General features: G+C 40.2%; 1 protein-coding gene across 2 annotated transcripts; it reads left to right on the top strand.

The window, feature by feature from the left end:
- The first annotated feature begins 1,723 nt into the window (after nucleotides 1-1,723).
- LOC128119960 (zinc finger protein 431-like) lies at nucleotides 1,724-24,350 on the top strand. 2 transcript variants are annotated; one of them, XM_052753733.1, is made up of 5 exons: nucleotides 1,812-1,926; nucleotides 16,783-16,892; nucleotides 18,013-18,139; nucleotides 18,290-18,350; nucleotides 19,246-24,350. In XM_052753733.1, the coding sequence occupies exons 3-5, from the start codon at nucleotides 18,106-18,108 to the stop codon at nucleotides 20,792-20,794; spliced, it is 1,644 nt and encodes a 547-aa protein (XP_052609693.1). In that variant the 5' UTR covers nucleotides 1,812-1,926; nucleotides 16,783-16,892; nucleotides 18,013-18,105; the 3' UTR covers nucleotides 20,795-24,350. The 2 variants fall into 2 exon arrangements, with proteins under 2 accessions (XP_052609692.1, XP_052609693.1); XM_052753732.1 differs by lacking the exon at nucleotides 16,783-16,892 and having other exon boundaries at nucleotides 1,724-1,926.
- The last annotated feature ends 329 nt before the right edge of the window (nucleotides 24,351-24,679 follow it).

Genomic DNA, 24,679 nt, shown 5'->3' on the forward strand with positions numbered 1-24,679 from the left:
TAGAGGTAAGAGCAGTAGTGCATTAAAACAAAATGAAATAAAAAATGATACCAATAATAGACTTTTAAAAGATAAATATAACTGAAAAAACACATAGCTACCCTTACTTTGAAAAATATCAGGCCATTCCCTGGCAGAGGGAATGGCATGAATAAGATACTGTTTGACCTTGTCCATATGTTTCATGTTAGCTTCTGAGATCTGTAACCTGACACACATATCTGCAGCCAAGTTAGAACATATTGTGTTACACCAAAAGTGACTTTGTTGCTGCAAAGGAACTGCAGATGAAGACTTTGGGAGGAATGTTGAAGAAATCCAGATTTAGATGCCAAAAGACATTCAAAAGAGGCTGTACACCCAGAATAAGGGGATACCTCCTTCCATGATGGAATATCAAAAGTCAGCAAACCTGGTGGTGGGCATCCTTTGTAAGCAGGCACAGCTGATCCTAGGAAGGTGCTAGTTGTTTGTCTTAAGACAGTGCCGAGCAACAACAACTAAAAAAAGAATGCTGAATGCAAACTGTGTTTAAGACAATGTAATAAATTAATATTTCCTAGGTACAATCTGTTAAACTAAACCTTAGAGAAAACACACGACACTCTTCATATAATATATGGCATCACTGCTATAACCATGCTTATGGATTTTAATTCCAGTATATAGTCAATACTAAGAAACAGCAAAAACTAAACAAAACATCATGGAATTGATGTTACAGCATCCAGTATAACACAACTAAGAAATCTTTCTTAAAACTACGATGCCCCAGCTTACTATAGAGAGATCTTTACACAGAGTGTCTCTCTATCCTCCATGGATAAGCATTGCACTCACTGTTTTTAACTACAGACATGTGACCAATAACAGTATACATAAAAGGTGTGAAGACTCATTTACATCCTAGCATCCAAATCTCTAACAGCCCTGGTTAACATACTACTTATCTTTGGGGTATTTCAGAGGCAGCCCTCCCTTAGCTAAATTCTACTTTGTGTGAATTACTATCTCCTAAGCATTGGTCAATTCTTTTTATCACCCGTTGTACTCTTCTATATCACAGCTTAGTAGTGGAGTGCTACCCAGTACATGACACACATTTACAACCTCCACAAATTAACTACAAATGGATCTTACACATACATGTCAAAAGCAAGATGCATAACTTCTAGAAGATATTTGAAACTAGGTCTCTACGAGTTTGACAATCTGCCTAGGCTTTGAGCGGTTTCTCTAAGGCCCTGCTGTACAGAGCAAAAACAGAGCTCCATCTCTGATATGGGAATATGCTTGGGAGAGTTGGTAGTGGTCTGGGGCCAGGGTCTTTGGAAAGGTATTGCTTCAGATTCTGAGAACCCAACACTTTCCACACAAGAGGCTGTGGTTATCAGTCTCCATGTATCCACTGTAGATTTTGTTTATAATGTTTTTGAGTTACTCTGAGTGCCTCTGGTGCAACATTGTCTGACTAGCCTCCTTTTGAATTTGTGTACTTCCTTTTAAAACTGGACCCACTGATTCACATTAACAAGAGACTTGCTGTTGAATTTGGCACAAATCTCCAGTCAGTCTGGAATAGGTCTGTCCTTAGATTGGATGCCAAGGCTGGGAACCGCTGTGCTGTGTCCCCTCTGCTCACCTGGTCCTGTCACTCAGGCCTCACTAGCCAATCAGAGCTTCCAGCGGACCTGCCAGTCAGATGGGAGGGTTCTTCCGGGAGCCAGGCTTACAGGCTCAGCTCTTGTGAGGAAGTCGGAAGTTGCGGTTTGCGCTGCACCTTGGGCTCGATTGTGTGGAGAGCTGGGTCAGCTCGGTAGCCCCACCATGGTGAGCGAGTGGTTGCTCTCCACAGATGGGGAAGAATGGTGGGCCAAGACGAGCGAGGGGCTGCTGTCCCCAGGAAAAGAGGATTGGCCGGCCATGGTGAGTGAGGGGCCGCTGCCCCCAAGCGGGGAGGAGTGGCTGGTCTTGGTGAGGCGAGGGACCGCTGCCCCCTGGCGGGGAGGAGTGGCTGGTCGTGGTGAGTGAGGGGCCGCTGTCCTTAGACTAGGTGGAGCGGCCTGCTGAGGCACGGGAGTCGTTTTGGTGCGTCCTCCCCTGCCTGGGTGGGAGCCAATGGCCAGACTCAGAGTTCCGCGTGGCGTGTTCCTGCCCGGTCCTGCCTGGTCCTAAGTGGTCCTAAGTGGTCCTTGCAACTCCCTGGGCCAGGCTGGCAGCCTCTGAATAACTTCACTCCTTGGGCCGTGTCTGTGCAGAGCATTGGGAGTGGAACTGAGCTTAGAAATATCCTTGTTTGCAGGAGGCTGTGGGAATATACAGCAGGTGACAGCGCGCGTTTTACAGGTGGACCCACCAGATGTATAACTCTTTGTTGGGGAGTCCCACTAGGGAAAGTCCATGATGGAGCCCCACTAAATAAAATTCACGGGGTGTCCCCATTAGGTAAAGCAGTGGGGTCACTGGCTGTAACTGACTGGTTGTTTTCTGTCTGTAACTTCCTCATGTGCCACCACCTTACCTCCCTAATAAGAACAGCTGTGGAGGGTTTTTGCGCAGCCCTTTGGTAGTGTGTTTTACGTCTTTGGGCACACTTACAGTTGTGGATGGTCGGGAAGTTGATTTCTGTCTAAGCTGTATAATTCTGATGTATAGAAGTAATACCAGAATATTCCTCTTTACTGACACAGGAAAGTAACAATATTTTCATTCTCAAAGACGGCTAATTTTAGACTTGAGAACAGATTCAATCAGACTAAACTGCCCCTGTAGAAAATACACAAAGACTAATTCCCAGGTGTTGTTTATTGCTAAATCAAGGCTAGGCTGTTTACATTGAGACATAGTTCTTTGCAGTCCTTCTCTTTCTGCTCTACCTCCTACTGTTACTGTTTAGTCCTGAATTTCAATGTCGTTCTCCGTCTGGGAAAAAGTTAAGTGCAAGGCCAAGTGTATACTCTCATTGGCCGGTCTTTGTGTCCCTACTAGCCTGAGAAAAACTGTGTGACTTCATGTGTTATGAGAATAGGTTGGGCCCTGAAAAATGTAACAAATAATTGTCCAGAGTTTGGCTAAGGAAGGAATAGCATCATTGTAGGGATGAAGCTGTGCAGAATGTGAGTAAAGTGTATGTATGCTGAGTGAGAGATGAAGAAGAAGCCTAGAGAGGATGAGAGAATGAATTAATGAGAGAGTGAGTGAGCTAAGAGTGAGTGAATGATATAGAAGAAGCATGTGTGTGTGTGTGAGTGAGTGTGTGAAAGAGTTGCCGCTACATATAGAAACTGTGTAAAGAGCTGTATGAGAGTGTGTAGGAGTGGTGTAAGGTGTTACATGGTGAGAGAGCTATGTATATGAGATGTATAGCTATGGCCGTGTGGAGAATTATAACTGTGTGGAGGCAAGGAAGAAGACACTACATAAAAAAGAAAAGTAGAAGAGTAATGTATGTAAAAGAAAGATGTGCAGACATGTGAAAATAGATGTAACTGTGTATAGAAGTGTATGGCCATAAGAAAGATATGTAGCTGTATGTACAGAGTGTAGCAATGTGGAGATTTGTAACTGTGTGGAGACAGAAAGAGTCAGAGACCATTTTTAAGATGAAGTAAAAGAGAAAGCATGTATGCTTCCTTATTTTACCAGTCAGTTAGACAGAGACTTATTCTTAATTGCCCTCAGATAAAAAAGTTTCTTATCCCTAGCTACTCTGAGGCATTTCTATTTTACTACCTTAGAGCAGTTTGGCAAGTTCCTACCTGGTCCTGCCTGGTCCATCACGGTCCTGTTTAGTCCTCGCATCTCCCTGGGCCAGGCTGGCAGCCTCTGAATAACTTCACTCCCTGGGCTGTGTTTGTGCAGAGCATTGGGAGTGGAACTGTGCTTAGAAATATCCTTGTTGTTAACATCACTGTGAAATGCTGGTGCCTATAGTGCTTATATTGTCACATGTGGAGAGAGAGACATCACCAGATTTGCCAAACTCAGAGAGCACTGGCCTCTCTAGTATCTTCCAGAAGTTCTGTACTTTTAACATTTAACATTTAGGTTTAGGATCCATCTGGAATTAACTATGTGGAGCTTGTAAACACTATCTCCTGTGTAGAGTAGCATTCCACTGCTAAACTGTGATGTAGAAAAGTAGAATTGATGGTATAAGGATTTACCAGTTCTTAGGAGACATTAAGTCACACAAAGTAGAATTTAGCTGAGGGAGGGCTGCATCCCAAATACCCCAAAGATAAGTAGTATGCTAACCATGCCTGTTGTTAGAAATTAGTATGGTAAGATGTAAATGTTTGTTCACCAGGATTAATCAGCTGTTAAGCTACATTCCCATAACAAATGAGACAAGCCAGATTTACAAGCTACCTAAAGGCCCACCTACCTTCAAAGGCCTCCAACATGCTGCTTAAGGAGCCGTTACAGGGTCACAACCAACATCAAGTCCTGGTGTGCTATGAAGGTATTATAATTCTTGAACAGCTGCATCTCCAGCCTTTTTGAAAAGCAGTTTTGAGTTAAGGTCTCCCATATTGATTGAGGTGTACTTGAACCTTTTCTGCTGCCCACAGGGCATTGCCCTTGCTAGCCTCCTGACTAACCACCCTAAATTCTTGGATTATAGGTCTGCAGCACATCAGAGTTCTAAACTTGCCAGTTTGAGTCACATAGTAGGCTGTCCATTGCAGAACAGGGAAAGGATTTGTGTGGGGAGCATGGCTTCTCCCTTCAGAACAGAAGAGGAGGAGCAGTGTACTGCGTACAGTGCAGGGGGAAACAGACTAGACAATAGCTAGATCCCAGACTGAAGTTGAAGGCAGTGAGCTGCAGGCCTCTCCATTACAAAGAAGGACCTGATGGGACAGGGTGAGTGATTTTCTGTGTAATTTCCCATCATGCATTAATTCCTTCCATGTGAAGGAAGACAAACAGAATTGGTGGATGCACAGTTTAGGGAGGATAGCTTGAGCTTCTAAGTATTCAGTTTCCAATTAGCAAAATCTCCCATGCAGGTATGTGCAATCTGGATTGATTCAGTTAAGTCAGCTCAGTGGTTTGAGAGACAGGCTGTTGGCTGTAACTCCATGTGTCAGCTAACAGCCCTTAGTGGCTATGGGACAAAGTCATACAGTGTCTTTTTAAGGACATTCTCTCTACCAGGGAAGTGCCTGCTCTGTTTCAAAGTCAGTATAGCTAAGTGTTCTTCCTGCATGTCCATTCGATACATCATTTTGTCAAGCAGTCTGGGCAAGAACAGTTTCTTGCCCACATGGCTATTTTTGGCAAGAAGAAGATTAACTCCATGTAGAGTGTCTTCGATGCCCATCCTCCTCTCTGAAGTAAATTGGTGCTGCCAGGAGCAGTCATTTCTCACTGTCCAGAAAGTCTAAATTTTTAAAACATTTTAACTGCCATATTTTGTAGGTCTTTGAAGTGTTTGAAGATTACCTATCTAATTGAATTATATCTATGTATAATACCTCAAACGAGAGTAGAAATATGTATACAGTATAATAAAATTAAGTTTACACTTGTATCAATAATCTAAAATCCATAGCAATGTAAAACATTTCTAAACAAGTTGTTACTCTTTAAAGTAGGTTCATTAATCTACCCTTTCATACTATCATATTTCTACTATCCCCTTCTTTAGAAAGAGATTGCATTTATAATCAACCTGCTTTAAATAAAAATATTGGTTTTCCTCTGTCCTACACCAGAGGGCTCTTCTAATATGGGACAGGACAGAAGAATCTCTCAACCTTTTCTTTGGCAATATGCTTGGGTTTAGAGAAGGAGTGAGCCAATTCCATCTTCAAAGCCAGCTTGGTATATTTGGGAATTTGGGCGTAGCTTCTCATACTACTTCCTGCTGGATGAGTGCTCTGTATTCTTATGAGGACACAAAGAAAATTTTAGGATTATGGAGTAGTCCGTGAGGCTGTATTCTCTGAGCCAGTTGCCTTGAAACCATTCTGGATGTTGGGATCATCTGGGCCATGGTGTCATCGGAGACCTTTCAGGCAGTCTTGGCTGGTCAAACCTGATGTATCTTAATCTGGAACAAATCCATAGCTTCTTGTTTCCTGTGGAAACAAAAACAGAGCCTCCTTTCCAAAGCAACATATCCTTAGATCCAAACTTTCAAGTCAAAATACCTCTAAAATATATATATTGGTTTAACTTAGCAGCCTTCACAATCAAATGTCTTTCTGCAGTTAAAAATATCAGAGAATATAATCCAAACTTTCTATGTGATTTCCATCTTTATGTGGCTTATTTTTTTAATATTACTTTTACTTTCTCTTTAAAGACTTTATTTTTTAAAACTCTATTTCTTTATATAACTGTATATATTCCTTTTTCTTTCTCTTCCAAGCCTATGTAATTTTTACACACATTGTAAACTGTTCCATCTGAATCTGTCTTATTGTGAACCTATTGCTTTAAACTGCAGTGGCTAGTACTGAAGCAGAAGCCTTGGCTGCTGGCTGTGCCCAACTGTTTCCCAACATGGCGGAACTAAGTTTACCGCCAGGTCTGGGTGGGTCCATTCCTCCATCCAGCATCATGTAGTGCAAAAACCTCCTTTTTTTTTTTTTTTTTTTAACTAGTAAAGGCTAAATCCACCAGGCACCAAACTGTGCATCTTGGAGATGCCTCTGTGTACTGTGGCAGGAATCTGCAGCCATGCTGTAGGTCAAACCCATGTGCCACGTACCCACCATATTGTAGTTCAAGACTGCATGTTGTGGTGTCTCACTGCCCGCATGAGACATGAAGCAGGAACCAGTTTTTGGCTCCATTTAGAATTGCTTATTAAGTATTCTCAGTTTTTAGTTGGAAACTCGAGCCATTGGGTGCCATTTGTAGCTGAAGTTTTCCTGGTCCTGCCCAGCTCCCATGGCCCTGCGGCTGCTTGGACCCAGGTAAACACACAGAGGCTTATATTAATTAAAACTGCTTGGCCATTAGCTCAGGCTAACTATTGACTAGCTCTTACACTTAAATTAACCCATAATTCTTATTTATGTTTAGCCACATGGCTTGGTACCTTTTCTCAGTTCTGCCTTCACATCTTGCTTCCTCTATGTCTGGCTGGTGACTCCTGACTCCTCCCAGAATTCTCTTCTCAGCTTGTCCCGCCTGTACTTCCTGCCTGGCTACTGGCCAATCGGCACTTTATTAACCAATCAGAGCAACACATTCACAGCATACAGAGCAATATCCACAGCAATAAAGCTTCTGCCTCTTTGCCACTTTGATTTTGCTATGCTTTATTACTCAATCATGTCTTCATCAGTAGGGTCTTCTCCTCAAGTTCTTGAGGATAACCAAGAGCAATAGCAATACAGTGTGATGTTTGAGGGATTTGGAGGACCTAGTTGGCAAAAACTCCAAAAGAAGTAACTTATACATGGCAAAGAATTTTTATTTGTCTCTCTCTGGTGTCCAGTAGGAGCATTGTTCTGTTTCAGAGTACCTCCATTTTAATTCTGTATCTCTCTCTCTCTCTCTCTCTCTCTCCTCTCTATTCACCTTTCTATGTGTGTGTTTGTGTCTCTCTGTGTGTGAGTGTATGTTAGTGATATAAAAGTGTATTAAGTTTCCTTAACTTTTTCAAAAAGTCATTTGTTTTATTTATCTCTTTCCCTTCTCCCTTGTTTATCCTACCTCCATCTCACCCCCCATTACAGTTTAACCCTCATTAGTCCATTTTTCCCTTTGTATCTGTGCATTTTATCTCCCTTCTCTCCATAGCCATTCCCATGGCATTTTATCAGTTTCATGAACTGTATGAGTATTACAATTGAAACACGTATCTGAAGATTTAATATCAACCTCCACAGTGGCTGAAAACATGTGATGTTTATCTTCTTTGGTCTGAGTACCTTACTCAAAATAACTGTTTCTAGCTCCTTCTGTTTAGTTGTGAGTTCCATAGTTTCATTTTTCTCAGTATCTAAATAAGATTACCCTTTTTATTTTCATTATTCATTGATCAGTTGATGCAAATATAGGGTGTTTCCATTTCCTGACTATTGTAAATATAATCACAATGAACATGAATTAGCAGATGTCTCTGGAATATTATGTGAAATTTCTTCTGTATATAAATATGGGAGTGGTACTGTGGGTCACATGGTATATCTAGAGTTAGCCTTTTGTGGAACCTTCATACTGATTTTTAAAATGGTTGCACCACTTTGATTCCCTCAAGCACTGAAATGGGCTTCTTTTTTCTGCACATCAATGCCAGCACTTGTCATTTTTTAAAATTTTAGGCATTCTGACTTTGGTGAGATAAATTCAGAGAGAAGTTGTAATTTGCATTTCCCCAATATCTAAGTATTAATGTTAAACACTTTTAAATGTTTGTCAACTATTTGTATTTTATTTTCTGAGAATTCTCCATTTACCTCTATTCCTCATGATTAATATTTAAAATATAAACACATAGCAACTCCCTTCACCTTCCTCTCTCCAATCACTTCATGCCCCTGTTGTGGAATATTGCTTGAATAATGTAAGAATGTGTCCTTTTTTAATGCTGCATTTGTTTAATTATGTAAAGATGTGTTGCTCTTTTCACCTTGCCTGCCTAAGGCACCTGATTGGTCCAAAAGGTGAACAGTCAATATCTAGGCAGAAGGAGGATAGGCAGGGTTGACTGACAAAAAGAATAATAGGAGGAGGAATCTAGACAGAAGGCAAGAATGAGGGAGAAAGAGGAACATGCTTGGGATTGGAAGCAAGACAGCAGCCAGCTAGCCAGCTACCATAAGCAGGAAAGTAAGACAGAAAGACAGACAGAAAGAAAGAAAGAAAGAAAGAAAGAAAGAAAGAAAGAAAGAAAGAAAGAAAGAAAGAAAGAAAGAAAGAGGAAGGAAGGAAGGGAGAAGGGAAGGAGAAGGGAAGGAGAAGGGAAGGGAGAAAGGAAAGGAGAAAGGAAGAAAGAAAGGGAAAAAATGTAAAAAGCTCTGGAGCAAAATGTCTAAGCTAAGACTGAGCATTCATAACTAATAGGAAGTCTCCATGTCATGATTTGAGAGCTGGTTGGTGGCCTAAAAGAAAGCCTGCTCCATGCCCCCACTTACTCTGTCTCAAACTGATTGTTTCCCTTTTGTTATTATTGCATATATATTTATATGCCCATTCACATGAAATAAATATGAGCTGCTAAGTCCATTTGGTATTTCTTCAATTTATATGATTTCAAGGCAGGCCACTTTGTTTTGGATAACCAACTATTAATTTCCTATAGTACTTTGTCTAGGAATAGGATCTCATTAAATCCTCCCCAAATCCTTCTATGTTAATATGTCTACTGGCTATGTTTTCCCTTTCATCTGAGATCTTCTTGCAGGGCTCAGGGTCTGTCTGCCTTGCCAACTTGGCTTTGGCTTTCCAGCTCCTATATGATTTCTGCTCTGGAGTTCCAGGTCTCCTCTTCCAGAGCCCTATGGATGGGTGGCCCTGCTGTCTCCACTGGCCTTGATCTAGAGCAGCTCTCCAGTTTAGCTGCCAAGCACTCCTCATTCTGCCTCTTTCCTCAAAACTGAGGTCACCACAGGACTCTCAGGTCCTCTGAATCAGACTGAAAGAATGTCTGGAAGGGCATTTCCAGAGAGGGGAGAATGTTTGTGAGCATGTGAGGGATTTGCCTGGGGGTGCATCTAGAGATTGCTGTGCTTGTGAGGAGATGAGCTGAGTGATTTCTGCTGGGTTTGCCTCAGGGAGAGGGTGTGTTTAGTAGGGATTGGCAGGCGTGGCCCAGGAAGGCAGGGAGGTGGGGCTGCACAAGCTCACCTATGCACCAACTCAGCTCCTGTCTTGCCTATCTCTAATATTTGTGGACCTGAAAGAGTGTCAGTGTCATCTTGCCTGATCACTTGCAGCCCTAGGACTAGTCCCTAGAGTCAATCAGGCCTGATGATGAAACCCAGAGAGATAGAGGTCATAGTGCTGCTGCTGTAGCTGTTAGGAGTAGCAGGATGCTGGGAACAGCCCAGAAACAGCTTGCCATGGTCATATAGGTGAGACCCTGATGCAGGGAAAGTAAGGCAGGCATCTACCTACCCTTCTTAAGTACCTTCCTGCCACTGGGTTGCCTTCTGATTCTTTAGTCTCTAAGCCACTCTCCAGACTGTTCTTTGAGCCCAAATGCCCTCCAAATACTTCCTGGTGCCCAGATGCTTTACAGAGCTTTCCATGGGGCCCCCATTGCCTTCTGAGATTTCAGAAATTGCTAAAGTCTTGGAATGTTCCTGGGACAGCATGAGTGATCCTAATATAACACTGCCTCAGAGAGACAGCCTCCAAGGCAGCACTCAGGGCTTGAAGGGAATTCCACAGCATCAGCAAATCTAAGACTTTTCTATCTGAGGGGTTTTAGGGAATTGAAAACACTCATGCACTCTCTTGATGGTTTCTTTATTCACTCATATTTTCTCCTCATGCTGTTCTCTCACGTTGTTCTCTTTTTTTCACTGCTTATATACCCCAACAAAATCTTTCAGGCAATTCAAGAGTCCTAAGAAAGGTTACATTCCGTAGGTAAAGACGTGAATTAAAAACAGTCATCCCAACAACTCTCATGTAATATATCTAAGTAGCCTGTCATGTGTAAGTAAGCAAGGAGCATATTTTCTCAGCCAACCCTTTTATTGACAGGCTGTAAACTGTAGTTGTAAAGAAAGAATCTATTACTTTATTATCTATCTTGAGAGGTAATCTTATAAGGAATTTTAAAAGAATCATAACCTAAATTACTGAAGAGCCCAAGAAGATGAGAAAATTGTATACTCAAAACCTATCTGAGTATATAATATAGCCTCTTCGACTTTTTGCCCCTGCATTCTCTCAAACAGGCAAATTAAACTAACTCAATGACTACATAAACATTTTTAACTAGCACTCTGCAATCAGGAATCATAAATTCTGATTCCCTTTAGATCTCAGTGTTGCCTGCAGAGTGCTGAGTTTTAGACAAAAAGACTCTAGCAGTGTCACAGATTCTCTAGTTCAGGCACAGGTCAATATTTCTGAGCCACTATATATCTTTTAGTATCAGCTCTGCTGGCACTTTTCACAATACTATAATGCTTAAATCTTAAAATGTAATTTTTGTCCTATGTGTGACAATTAAAAGAAAACCTGTAGTAGTATACACTGATGGGAAAAAAAAAAGACTAGACAATAGCTAGATCACAGACTGAAGTTTAAGGCAGTGAGCTGCAGGTGTCTCCATCATAAAGAAGGGCCTGATGTGTGAGGGTGGGTGACTTTCTAGTAATTTTCCAGTATGTATTAATTTCTTCTATGTGAATGAAGACAGAAAGAATTGGTGCAATTTAGGGAGGGTAGCTTGAACCATTGAGTAATTCGGTTTCTGATTAGGGGATTCTTCTATACAGATATGTGCAATCCTGGTTGACACAGTTAAGTCAGCTGAGAGGTTTGAGACAGGCCATTGGCTATAGCTCTGGGTCAACTTACAGCACTCAGCAGCTAACATTTTACATGGGACAAGTCATACAGTCTCTTGTTAATGGTATTCTCTCTACCAGGGAGAGGCCTACCTAGTCTTTTTCAAAGTCAATGTAGCTAAATGTTGCTCCAATTATTTTTATCCCTTTAACAAGTCAATTATTGGTATAACTTTTTAAATTTTATTTTGCCTTTCCTGGAACTCACTTGGTAGCCCAGGCCGGCCTCGAACTCACAGAGATCCACCTGGCTCTGCCTCCCGAGTGCTGGGATTAAAGGCGTACGCCACCACCGCCCAGCTAGAATGAAATTCTTTTTTTTTTAAAGATTTATTTATTTATTGTGTATACAGTGTTCTGTCTGCATGTATGCCTGCAGGCCAGAAGAGGGCGCCAGATCTCATTACAGATGGTTGTGAGACACCATGTGGTTGCTGGGAATTGAACTCAGGTCCTCTGGAAGAGCAGCCAGTGCTCTTAACCACTGAACCATCTCTCCAGCCCCTAGAATGAAATTCTTAATGACTGGCAACTATTGAAAAATAAAAACAAATAAGAGATTAGAGCAGTAATGCATTTAAAGAAAATATTTAAGAGTTTTGTTACTGGGTTTCTGTTTGCTTTCTGGATTTTTAGAGCATGTATTGGCTGAGTGTTGCCTTTTTCTACTGGCCTTCTTGGCTGGTGTGTTCAAGGGATGATACTTGCTTTTGATTTTGGCTAGAATCTTGTAGTTCTTGTTTAAGAGGACCATGTTAAATTTGTAGGTCTATCTTTGTGCCTCCTTTTATCAGTGGTGCCTTTTGTGTTATATGATGGACCTTTACCTATTTTTGTATTTTGACAGATTACTACATTATGTTATGAGTTCCTTGAGTTTTTGTTGGTTTGGAGACTTTCTGTGGAGAAACAGTTTTAGTTTTCTCTTCCTGATCTTAGAGCCTTGCCTCTTCTCATTTCTTGGTTTATCTGTGTTTTCCAGTTGTTACTATCATCAATGTTTGCATTTTTGCTATTTAAATCATTGATGTGGTTAATTGGTTTTGGTTTTTAAAACCTTCTTGTATATGATTGTCTCTGTTTCCTAGTTAGCACCAGCAGTCAGCATATTTGAACCTACAGTCCTCTGAGGGAACATCAATTGAGGATGTGCCTCCATCAGAATGACTGGTTGCCATGTCTGTGAGAGACTGTGTTGATTGATGATTGATGTGCAAAGGACCTTCCATTGAAGGTGGCAATATCCCAAAGAAAGTATGCCTGGGCTGGATAAGAGAGCTAGTTGGACATGAAACAATGAACAAGTAAGAGAGAAAGCCAAGAAACAAAGTTTCCCTGTGGTTTTTACCTTCACTTGCTAACTTGAGTTTCTATCCTAAGCTCCCACAATGATGGACTGTAATCTGACATAATCATCCAAATAAACCTATTTATTACCTAAGAAGCTTTTGGTTAGAGAATTTAATCTCAGCATCAGAGATTCAAGTTAGAATAAAAATGGTATACCAAAAGTGACTTTGTTGCTGGGCAGAACCTGGGAATACTATCTTTTAGAGGAATGTGGAAGATATCAAGACTTTGGATATCAAGAGCTATAAGCTGCTGTGGGATGTTCTGTATGGCAAATGTGTTGCTCTGATTGGTTGGTAAATAAAACACTGATTGGCCATTGGCTAGGCAGGAAGTATAGGCGGGACAAGGAGGAGAATAAAACTGGGAAGTGAAAGGCTGAGTGGGAGAGACACTGCCAGCTGCCATGATGAGAAACAGCATGTGAAGATGCCGGTAAGCCACGAACCATGTGACAAGGTATAGATTAATGGAAATGGATTAATTTAAGCTGTAAGAACAGTTAGCAAGAAGCCTGGTACGGCCATACAGTTTGTAAGCAATATAAGTCTCTGTGTTTGCTTGGTTGGGTCTGAGTGGCTGTGGGACTGGCGGTTGAGAGAGATTTGTCCTGACTGTGGGCCAGGCAGGAAAACTCTAGCTACAAATGGCGTCCAACATGGTGGCAAGAGTTTCCACCTAAAACCTGAGAAAAGATTCTAAAACGGAGCTAAAAACAGCTTCCTAATTGTCTCTCTCAAATGAGCAGCAGCTGCCAGTTTGAGCTACTGGTGGGTTCCTAGTGTGCACGCTCAACCTGCAGTATGGCAGGAATGAGGCCTCTGCAAGTGGCACATTAAGCTGCATGGTGGATTTAGCCTTTTCTAGTACAAAACAAAAAAAAAGAGGTTTCTGGGCTACACGCTGCTTGGCTAAAAGCATAGACCCATGATAGCTCCCAGAGCTGGCGGTAAACCACCGCCATGTTGGGAAGCTGAGGTGGGCGGAGCCAGCAGCCACAGCTGCTACAGTTTAAGGCAGTAGATTCACAATAAGACAGATTCAGATGTAATAGTTTACAATGTGTGTAAAAGATACATAGGCTTGAAAGAGACAAAAAAGGTGATATATAGAGTTATAGAAACAAATACATAGTCTTAAAAAATAAAGTCTTTAAAGAGACAGTAAAGGTAGTATAAAAAATAAGCCACGTAAAAATGGATATTACACAGAGAATCTGGATTGTGTTGTCTTTGGGATTTTTAACTGCAGAAAAACATTTGATCATAAAAGATGTTGAGTTAAACCAATATGCATATTTTAAAGATACCATGACTTCAAAATTTGGATATAAGGATATGTTGCTTTGGAAAGGAGACTCTGCTTTTGTTCCCACAGAAAGCCAGAGGCTATGGATTTGTTCCAGATTAAGATACATCAGGTTTGACCAGCCAAGACCCCCTGAAAGGTCTCCAATGACACCATGGCCCAGATGATCCAACATCCAGAATGGTTTCAAGGCAACTGGCTCAGACGATACACCCTCATGGACTATTCCATAATTCTAAAATTTTCTTTGTGTCCCCATAAGATACAGCGCCCCCCTCCAGCAGGAAGTAGTAAGAGAAGCTACGCCCAAATTCCCAAATTATATGTAATTTTACTTTGTTAAAGTTAAAACCTTCCTTTTTAAAAAAAGAAAGGGGGAAGTGCAGTGAGATGTTCTGTATGGCAAATGTGTTGCTCTGATTGGTTGGTAAATAAAACACTGATTGGCCATTGGCTAGGCAGGAAGTATAGGCGGGACAAGGAGGAAAATAAAGTTGGGAAGTGAAAGGCTGAGTGGGAGAGACACTGCCAGCTGCCATGATGAGAAACAGCATGTGAAGATGCCGGTAAGCCACGAACCATGTGGCAAGGTATAGATTAATGGAAATGGATTAATTTAAGCTGTAAGAACAGTTAGCAAGAAGCCTGGTATGGCCGTACAGTTTGTAAGCAATATAAGTCTCTGTGTTTGCTTGGTTGGGTCTGAGTGGCTGTGGGACTGGCGGTTGAGAGAGATTTGTCCTGACTGTGGGCCAGGCAGGAAAACTCTAGCTACAATAAGCTCTACACAGAGCTTAATAAATTGCTCTTGTAGGAACTGGAAGATGGGTGTGTTGAGAGTAATGAAGACAGTAGGGGTCCAGGTATTAGGATTTCAACGGGAAGCAGAATTCATGGTAAATTAGGCTAGAGGTCATTTGTATGATATTTTGGCCCCAAACCTTTCTTATTTTACTCATGTCCCAAGAAATTGAGGAAGGTGGAATTAAAAAATAATGGGCTGATTACTGAGCTGGAACATTGAATCTCTTGGATGGCTATTACTGATGACTCATTCAGGACTACAGTGAAAAAAAGCAAGTGGGGCAGAAGTAAATAAAAATTCTATGGGGTTGTACAGAGAAACAGCACTAGGTAGTTTCAGATGGCAGTCAAGTGCTGAAACAGAGGCAGAAATTTTCAGGGAGATTATCACCATTAAAGAGGAAGTCCTTTGTAGACAGAGAGCTTTTCTCTATCTTGCCTGGCCCCGTGGTCCCACAGCCATTTACAAAGTAATCATTCAGAGGCTTAGTATTAATTACAAACTGTTGGGTGTATGGCTTAGGCTTCTTGCTAGTTAGCTCTTACATCTTAAATTAACCCATATCTGTTCATCTGTGTATTTCCACGTGTCTCGTGACTTTACCTGTATTCCATTACATCTTGCTTCCCTGCTGGCTCTCAGCATTTCCCCTGACTCTGCCTTTCTTCTCCTTGTATCTGTCTCTCTTGGGTTTCCCACCTGTCTATGGCCTGTCTTGCCATAGGCCCAAAGCAGCTTCTTTATTAACCAGTGGTAGCAACACATATTCACAGTATACAGAAAGACCATTTCACAGCAGTCCTTCCCTCTACATTGGATGCCTAGCAGGGTACCCTAAGGGTATGAATCCATCCTTCTGTGCCCTTAATTAATGGAAGGAGTAGGCAAAGTGATTCTTAGTTCCAGTAAGCAACTTCATACAAAACATGCTGCAATTCTGGCCCAATCACAGCTTGGAAACCAAAGTTGGGGATATCATTGATGTTGTACTGTTTCTGGAAATGAGAAAGATTTGACATCATGGATTCTTAGTCTGTGGTTTCAGTTCAGCACAGTTACAGGCAGTTTGTTTGGCAGAGTCAAGAGTCTCAGTGAGGAGACTGAGAATTTATTGCATGATGCTGTGAGGATGAACCCTAGGTTTTATTTTGAGACCATAAAATGTTGTGATGCCTAAGCTATAAAATATCTATCACGGAGAGCTATGTATAGAGAGTGGAAGGAGCCAGAGAGAGAGATGTATGAGAAGTTGCAGGAATAGGGCCTTCTAAGCCCTTTGAAACTGAAGTCCTATCTGTCTGACACAGAGCTATAGGATTTGATGGTTGCCCTACTGGGTTTGTCTTGTCTTGGCCCAATCTTCCCTCATTATGTACCCATTCCTCTCTTTTGGAATGAGAATGGCTATTGCGTGCCATTGTATGTTGGAAAGATATGATTTGTTTTCTGATTTCACAAGATGTCACAATCAAGAGATTGTCTTGAGTGTCAGAAGGACTTTGGACATTTGAATAGTGTAGGGGCTGTTTAGGATTATTGAAGTGACTATATGCACTTTCTTCATGGACGGCCATGAGCCTATAGTGACCTGGTTCAGAATGTAGTTGATTGAATGAAGAACCTCCTCGGTAGGTATTGTAGTTGAAACATTACTATGTTGTGGTTGAAAATGATCAGCTGGCTTCCATCTCCTGTGGTTATACCTTCACCATCATTATAGACTCTATCCCTAAATCATATAAAATATAATAGAAACAATTGCTATTCAATGCTAAGCTGTTTTGCTAGCCTGCAGTTTTTATTATTTTAATTTTGTTGTTTTTTAAGACAAGGTTTGTCTGTGTATCCCTGGCTGTCCTGAAAGTGGCTCTGTAGACCAGGATGGCCCCTAACTCAGAGATCTACCTGACTGTGGCTACCAAGTGCTGGGATTAAAGGTGGGACAACATTTCTGGCTTTCTTTGTTTTTATATTATTGGGTGATAGGCCTGGAATGTACGTTTTTGTACATGTTAAGCATGTGCTGTTGTGCTGAACTTCACCTATATCTTGAATTTTGAAATTTGGCAGAGGATATCATTCTCTTTCCCAGGATGGCATGTATTCATGACATTAATACTGCCTGAGCCTTCTGAGTAATTGGATTGCAGATGTGTGACATTCTTCCTGCCTGTTGTGTTTTGAATTTTTCAAAATAAATATGAGCATTTTGCCTATATGCATGGATATGCACCACATATGTGCCTGGTGCTCACAGTAGTCAAAAAATGGACCCCTGAACTTGGAATAATGGGTAGTTGTGATCCCCCATGTACATAATGGCAATTCAGCCTACCTATAAGCAAGACCAGCAAACTGAGCCATCTTTCCTGCCTTATGTTAATTATTTATGATCAATATTTGCATTGCTAATGTTTTCATCTGTCTATCTGTAACTTTAAACACTCATTTTTAATAAGATCTTATTAATGCTAGAGTTAAACTGGGGCACTTCAGGTTTCTGGAAGATGAATACAGAACTGGAGGGAATACATAACTCTTTGTAGGAACTTCAGTAAAAACTTCTGAGTTCTTTCTAATTTTTTTGTTTGATTGATTTTTGCAGAGGAGACAGGGTCTTGCTACCCTGGAACTGATTGCATAGACTAGAGTGACATTCAATTCAGAAGAATCACTCTCTGCCTTCTGAGCGCTGGGATTAAAGGCATGACCCAATACACCCAGCTTGCCTGCTATTTTTCTTTTTTTGTAGTTAGTAATTGTTAACACAATTTCTCCGATGTGTACTCAGTACTGCTGATCTGTTTGCTTGTCTCTCCGTCTGCTAATAGTCATTTCTTTTGCAATGTGATATCCCATTCAAAGGGTGCAGAAATGACAGGTGAACCTCCTATTCAGTTTCCTTCTAAAGTGCCTTTGTGATGATACTATAATGTCCATGTCATGGATTAAGTGTGGGAAACACCAGAATTATATGACTATATTGTCAAAGAAGTATACATTTACAATGTTGTCAGTATCATGCTTTTTGTTGTACACATGTATGGGATCTTTCAGAATGCAGTGACCTATGATGATGTGCATGTGAACTTTACTCAAGAAGAATGGGCTTTGCTGGATCCTTCTCAGAAGAATCTCTATAAAGATGTGATGCTGGAGACCTACTGGAACCTCGCTACTATAGGTAAGACTGAATTTTCCTTCACATATTAAAATAAGGGGACAACTGTTCCTTAGTTATTGATGAGCTGAATAAATTAGACATGATTCTAAGATTCACTGACGATAGTCACTCAATTAATATACCATACATTTTTCTGGTACTATATTTTAGGCTACAGTTGGGAAGACCATAACATTGAAGAACATTGTGAAAGTTCTAGAAGACACAGAAGGTAATTTTCATGTACAAGCTGATACAAATGTGCCTCTCAAGAAATTTTAATATGTCCTGGAAGTTGTAAAGAAAAGCAATGATATAAATAAGCTCAGCTTAAAGTGCATAGTTGATTATTCAATTCTCACAAAACCATATACCTTAAGACCAGGTAGGTGAATTATGTTTGTAAGGCATTCTTTTAAGAGAGAAGACAAGGAAACAATGCCTTAACAGATATCACCATTTGAATCATAGGCCCATGAGAACTATGCTGTAGAACTGCCAATCCATTTAGTTTCATAACAGTCAGGTATTGCAAAAGGTATACTACATTGAATAGGTGATAAGTATATATCTAAAGCTTTCTACTAATCAAATAATCCATAGTAAAGCTGTTGTTATTCATATACTTGTGACTTTGCTAAGTTTAGGGAGGGGGAAGTTAGAGCCAAGAGTCAAGGGGCAATTTTTGTGGAGAAACCTTATTTCCTATACACATGTCTATGAGGAACAGATAGTCAAACTGTGAATACAGTGTGGAAACCTTTTGTTTGTTATTCTTTGCTTAATAGATTTACCATATGTCACTCTGGATATAGGCTATATGGGCATAGGGATATGGGAAAAAATGTATCTTTTTCTCTCTGTCTCAATTAGAAGATATGTAGTAGTCTGCACTTTGAGTAGATTTGTTGAATGTGATTCAGGTTTACAAATAATTGGTTTTTGAGCTTCACTGGTAATACATCAACAACTTCACATTGCAGAAAAGCCCTATGAGTACTAGGAATGGGTAAATATTTCTGTTCATCTTGGTTCACTTTGCAAATGTAGAATGACTCATACTATAGGAAGAGTTATGAATGCATTAAGTGTGGTAAAGCTTTTATATGTACCTATTATCCTTGCAGACACAAAAGAAATTATACTGGAGAGAAACCCCATGAAGTTATTCAATATGGTGAAGCCGTTGCACATCAGAGTACTCTAAAAATACATAAAGGAACTCATATTGGAAAGAAACACTATGAATGTAATCAGTATGGTAAAGCCTTTGTAAGTCATGGTCATCTCCGAATACATAAAAGAACACATAATGGAGAGGAACCATTTGAATATAATCAAGGTGGTAAAGCCTTTGCAAGTCACAGTAGTCTCCAAATACATAAAGGAACACATACTGGAGAGAAACCCTATGAATGTAACCAATGTGGGAAAGCCTTTGCAAGTCACAGTAGTCTCAAAATACATAAAAGAACACATACTGGAGAGAAACCCTATGAATGTAATCAATGTGGTAAAGCCTTTGCATATCGCTGTACTCTCCAAAAACATAAAAGATTGCATACTGGAGATAAACCGTATGAATGTAGTCAATGTGGTAAAGCCTTTGCCCAAATCAATAATCTTGAAACGCATAAAAGAACACATACTGGAGCGAAACCCTATGAATGTAATCAATGTGGTAAAGCCTTTGCATATCATAGTTATCTACAAATCCATAAAAGAACACATACTGGAGAGAAACCCTATGAATGTACTCAATGTGGTAAAGCCTTTGCATTTTACAGTAATTTTCAAATCCATAAAAGAAGACATACTGGAGAAAAACCCTATGAATGTAATCAATGTGGTAAAGCCTTTGCTGAACAGAGTCTTCTTCAAATGCATAAAAGAACACATACTGGAGAGAAACCCTATGAATGTAACCAATGTGGTAAAGCCTTTGTAAGTCATGGTCATCTCCAAAGACATAAAAGAACACATACTGGAGAGAAACCCTATGAATGTAGTCAATGTGGTAAAGCCTTTGCAAGTCATGGTCATCTCCAAGCACATAAAAGAACGCATACTGGAGAGAAACCATATGAATGTAATCAGTGTGGTAACGCCTTTGCATTTTACAGTAATCTCCGTATACATAAAAGAAGACATACTGGAGAGAAACCCTATGAATGTACTCAATGTGGTAAAGCCTTTGCTGAACAAAGTCCTCTTCAAATGCATAAAAGAACACATACTGGAGAGAAGCCCTTTGAATGTCCTCAATGTGGTAAAGCCTTTTCACAACTCACTAATCTTCAAATGCATAAAAGAACACATACTGGAGAGAAACCCTATGAATGTAATCAATGTGGTAAAGCCTTTTCACAACACAGTCATCTTCAAATGCATGAGAGAACACATACTGGAGAGAAACCCTATGAATGTAACCAATGTGGTAAAGCCTTTGCACATCAGAGTACTCTCCAAAAACATAAAAGATTACATACTGGAGAGAAACACTATGGATGTAATCAATGTGGTAAAGACTTTTCACAACTCAATAATCTTCATGCACATACAAGAACACATACTGTAGAGAAGTCCTATGAATGTACTCAATGTGGTAAAACCCTCGCATGTATCAGAAGTCTTCTAAATCATGAGAAAAAATCATCCTGCAGAGAAACCCCATGAATATACTCAATGTGGTAAAGCCTTTGCATGTATCAAAAATCTTCTAAATCACGAGAAAAAAATCATACTACAAAGAAACCCTGTAATTGTAGTCAGTGTGGTAATGTTTTGCATTTCGTGATAGCCTTTTACAAGAGTAAATTTTTAGTTTGCAACCAATCTGTTAATATCACAGTAATCTTTGAGGATCTGAAACACTAATACCAGAGGGAATATGATGATAAAAAATTTGGTAAAATTTTTAGCCAACACACTTTTATTCAGTTAAAAAAGATTATTTATTCTGAACAAGAAAAAAATCTGACAATATCAACAATCTTGTCTAGCATGATAATGTCCATTTTTTACTTTGTTTGCACCTTCAAACTCATATGGACAAAAGCCCTACTGATTTAAAAATAAGTCATTTTTCCAATTAGGGAACTCTACTACTCAAATATATTTAGTCTTGTTTGACACAGTTAAGTCAGCTCAGAGGTTTGAGAAACAGGCTATTGACTGTCATGTCAGTGCTGTGGGATGTTCTGTATGGCAAATGTGTTGCTAATTAGTCAATAAATAAAACACTGATTGGCCATTGGCTAGGCAGGAAGTGTAGGCGGGACAAGGAGGAGAATAAAGCTGGGAAGTGGAAGGCTGAGTCAGAGAGACACTGCCAGCTGCCATGATGACAAACAGCATGTGAAGATGGCGGTAAGCCATGAGCCATGTGGCAAGGTATAGATTAATGGAAATGGATTAATTTAAGCTGTAAGAACAGTTAGCAAGAAGCCTGCCACGGCCATACAGTTTGTAACCAATATAAATCTCTGTGTTTACTTGGTTGGGTCTGAGAAGCTGTGGGACTGGCAGGTGAGAGAGATTTGTCCTGACTATGGACCAGGCAGGAAAACTCAAGCTACATGTCAGGTTACAGATATCAGCAGCCAACGCATGTTTATGGGCAGGACAATCAGTCTCTTATTAAAGGCATTCCCTCTACTAGGGAAGGGTGTAATCTTCATTTAAATCAATATAGCTACATGTTTTATCTTAGAAATAAATTACTTTTATCATTGTAAAAACTCAATTGGTATAGTTTTTGAAATTTCATGTTCTTTAAATGCATTCCTGTTTTTTTATTTTTATTCTCCAGTGTTTCTCAGTCATTTAGAATGTCATTTTTCTGAAGTGCTACTGATTTATTTTGTTATGTTTAGAGCAATATCTCCTGTAGCCCATGCTTGCTTTGAGCTATGTAGTTGAGAATTGATTTGAACACACCTACTCCTGCCTCTGCTGCCCAGGGCTGGGAAGAAACTCCTGCAACCCTTCCAGGCAGGGCCTTGACTGGTCAGTGAGAAGGAAAGGGGTTTCTTCTTTTGGCAGTAGTTGAGATTAGCAATGTAGAATCAGGTAATCAATTTTAGATGATCCGTAAATGTCCTGACTGGCTGTTTTTTGGGGTCCACAGATCAGGGCAATCAAGAATCTAGATAAAAGTCTGAACCTATAATGAAGCCAAATAACTGTAGTAACACTAGTTCAGCGAATACAGATGATCTGGATAAAATGGTGTGACCCTGCCTAACAGGACTGTTATTTTCCTCATTTAAGATGTTCAATCTGGGCTGGGCAGTGGTGGCGCATGCCTTTAATCCCAGCACTCGGAAGGCAGAGGCAGATAAATCTTTTTGAGTTTGAGGCCAGCCTGATCTACAAAATAAGTTCCAGGACAGGTTCCAAAAGCTACAAAGAGAAACCCTTCTCAAAAAACAAAACAAAACGAAACAAAAAAAAAAGATTTCAGTCAGAGAGAAAATATGTGAGTAATCCTTGGTGTGTTCTCATACAAATCCCTAGTCTCTGGAACACATGACTATAATGTATGTTTCATCTTTTTAAAAATAATTCTTTGATATAACTACATCATGTTCACAGTCTCTTTCCTTCCTCCAAAACCTACTCTTGATAACCCAATTGTTTTCTAATTCATGGTCTCTTTTTGCTTTAAATAGTGTTAAACAGTGATAACAGCTACTGTTTGAATGTGACCTATGTTTAACTGCAGGACTTCCCAGCTGTGAAGCAATGGGTTGGCTACACTTGACATAGAGTGTGTAATGGAATGTGCACACAGGACCCTGTGCCTTGGAAGGGGAACAGGAAGTGCTCTGGGAGATTGGAAGCATTTCTACTAAAATACAAATTTTTCAGACTAGGGACCTTACTGTCCCTGGGGTGGAAGGGCAGAGCTGGAAAAGTCTGTGCTGAGTCTGAGTCATTTGATTTTTCCTCACCCAGTAGGGAGAAGCTAATGTCCTGAGGCCCAGCTGGGTGATCCTAGCTAACTAGGAACTCTGGGGAGGCTTTGCAATCAAGAGTACCAGTGGGAGGTGGCTTGCAGGTTTTTTTTTCAGGGTTCTGCTTCTGCTGTAGGGAGCTGTGAGAGAGACCATAGGCCATGTCATGGTGAATGTTGGGGCCAGTGACCCCAAACTAGGAGGAGCACTTTTGCTGAGCTGTCTGAGCCTCCTTGGATATAGATTCCCTGGGGAGGAGGGGCCTCTGCCACCCTGGCTCTGGAAGGCTGTAATGCTTGTAATATATGTGTACAGAATGCCAGTACTATATGAGCAAACTTTGGCTTTTGCACATTTTTACAATAAATTGACTTTTGAAAGTAAACCCATTGAAAACATAGAAGCTCTCCTCATTCAGCAATGGCTCAGTGTTTAGAAGTCTTGGAGACCGATTTGACTGATTTATGTTTCAAAGCCACTTGGCAGATAAGTCATTGTGTCTTTAGTTACATCTGAATTTCTCTTGAAACATGGTAAACCAAGTAGCCTTCTATTTCACAATATTTTCATTGAGTTCACTGATTTCAGTAGTTATACTTGCCCTTAGTGATAAAGGGATTAGGTTATATTTGAGTGAATGTTAGAGACTCTGAAATGATTTCTTTTGAAGGAATACAAAATATTTTAAGAACTGGTGTCAACATTCTTATTGTCATGTGTTTGTTGTTTTCCACTCCTGTTTTGAATCTTAATTTTGTAATAATGCTTACTTTTGAAAAAATCAGCACACTGTTACCTTTCTAGTACTTTACTGTACAGCTTTTTTTTTTTTAAATAAAGCTGTTTTCTTGGTTTAAGTAGCACTCATTTAATTTATAGGTACTAGGGGGATATCATGTTGCAGTTGCTTCTTTTCTCTCTAGGCTCATAACTGACCAAAATCATATTGAGAAACTCAGGGTTATTGACTGTTTTGGTTTGTTAGCCTTTCATTAGTCAACCTTTATTATTTTAAGATTTCATACATAAATATAATATAATTTGATCAAATCCACCCCTTATTTCCTCCCCTTCTGTGCCCCTGCCTCTTTTTGTTTCATCTTCTCCACTTCACAGTATGCTTCTAGACTCACTGAGTTCACTTAGTTCTTGGGGGAGGAAAGGGTTTATTTGGTTTACAGGTCCAGTTTACAGTCTATTATACAGGCAAGTCAGTCAGTAACTCAATGCGGAAGCCTAGAGGCAGGAACTGAAATAAAAACGCTGGAGAAATATTGCTTACTGCCTTGTTCTTTCTGGCTTCTTCAGTTTTCTTTCCTTATTCTTTTTTTTTTCTTTTTAATTTAAAATAGATTTTCATACAATATATTTTGATTAGCCTTCACCATCCCCAATCAGATCTTGCCTCCCATCCAAAACTATACCCCCCCCCCATTAGAAAATAAGCAGGCATCTAAAAGTTCTCTTTGCTTCCTTCTACACTGCAGTACCACCTGCCCAGGAATAGTACAGCTTCACAGTGGGCTGGGCCCTCTCTCATAAATCATTAATCAAGAAAACACCCTATAATTGAAATTTCTCTTTCTAAATAAACCTAGCTTGC

Source organism: Peromyscus californicus, unplaced genomic scaffold (assembly GCF_007827085.1).
Source record: "Peromyscus californicus insignis strain IS unplaced genomic scaffold, ASM782708v3 Scaffold_24__1_contigs__length_46423439, whole genome shotgun sequence".
Taxonomy (NCBI): domain Eukaryota; kingdom Metazoa; phylum Chordata; class Mammalia; order Rodentia; family Cricetidae; genus Peromyscus; species Peromyscus californicus.

Excerpts from the sequence above, each read along its gene's own strand:
- LOC128119960 (XM_052753732.1), top strand. The coding sequence starts at position 1,828 with ATGGTGAGCGAGTGGTTGCTCTCCACAGATGGGGAAGAATGGTGGGCC. Across the intron at positions 1,927-18,012 it reads AAGAGGATTGGCCGGCCATG|AATGCAGTGACCTATGATGA; the intron begins GTGAGTGAGGGG and ends GGGATCTTTCAG. Across the intron at positions 18,140-18,289 it reads CTGGAACCTCGCTACTATAG|GCTACAGTTGGGAAGACCAT; the intron begins GTAAGACTGAAT and ends ACTATATTTTAG.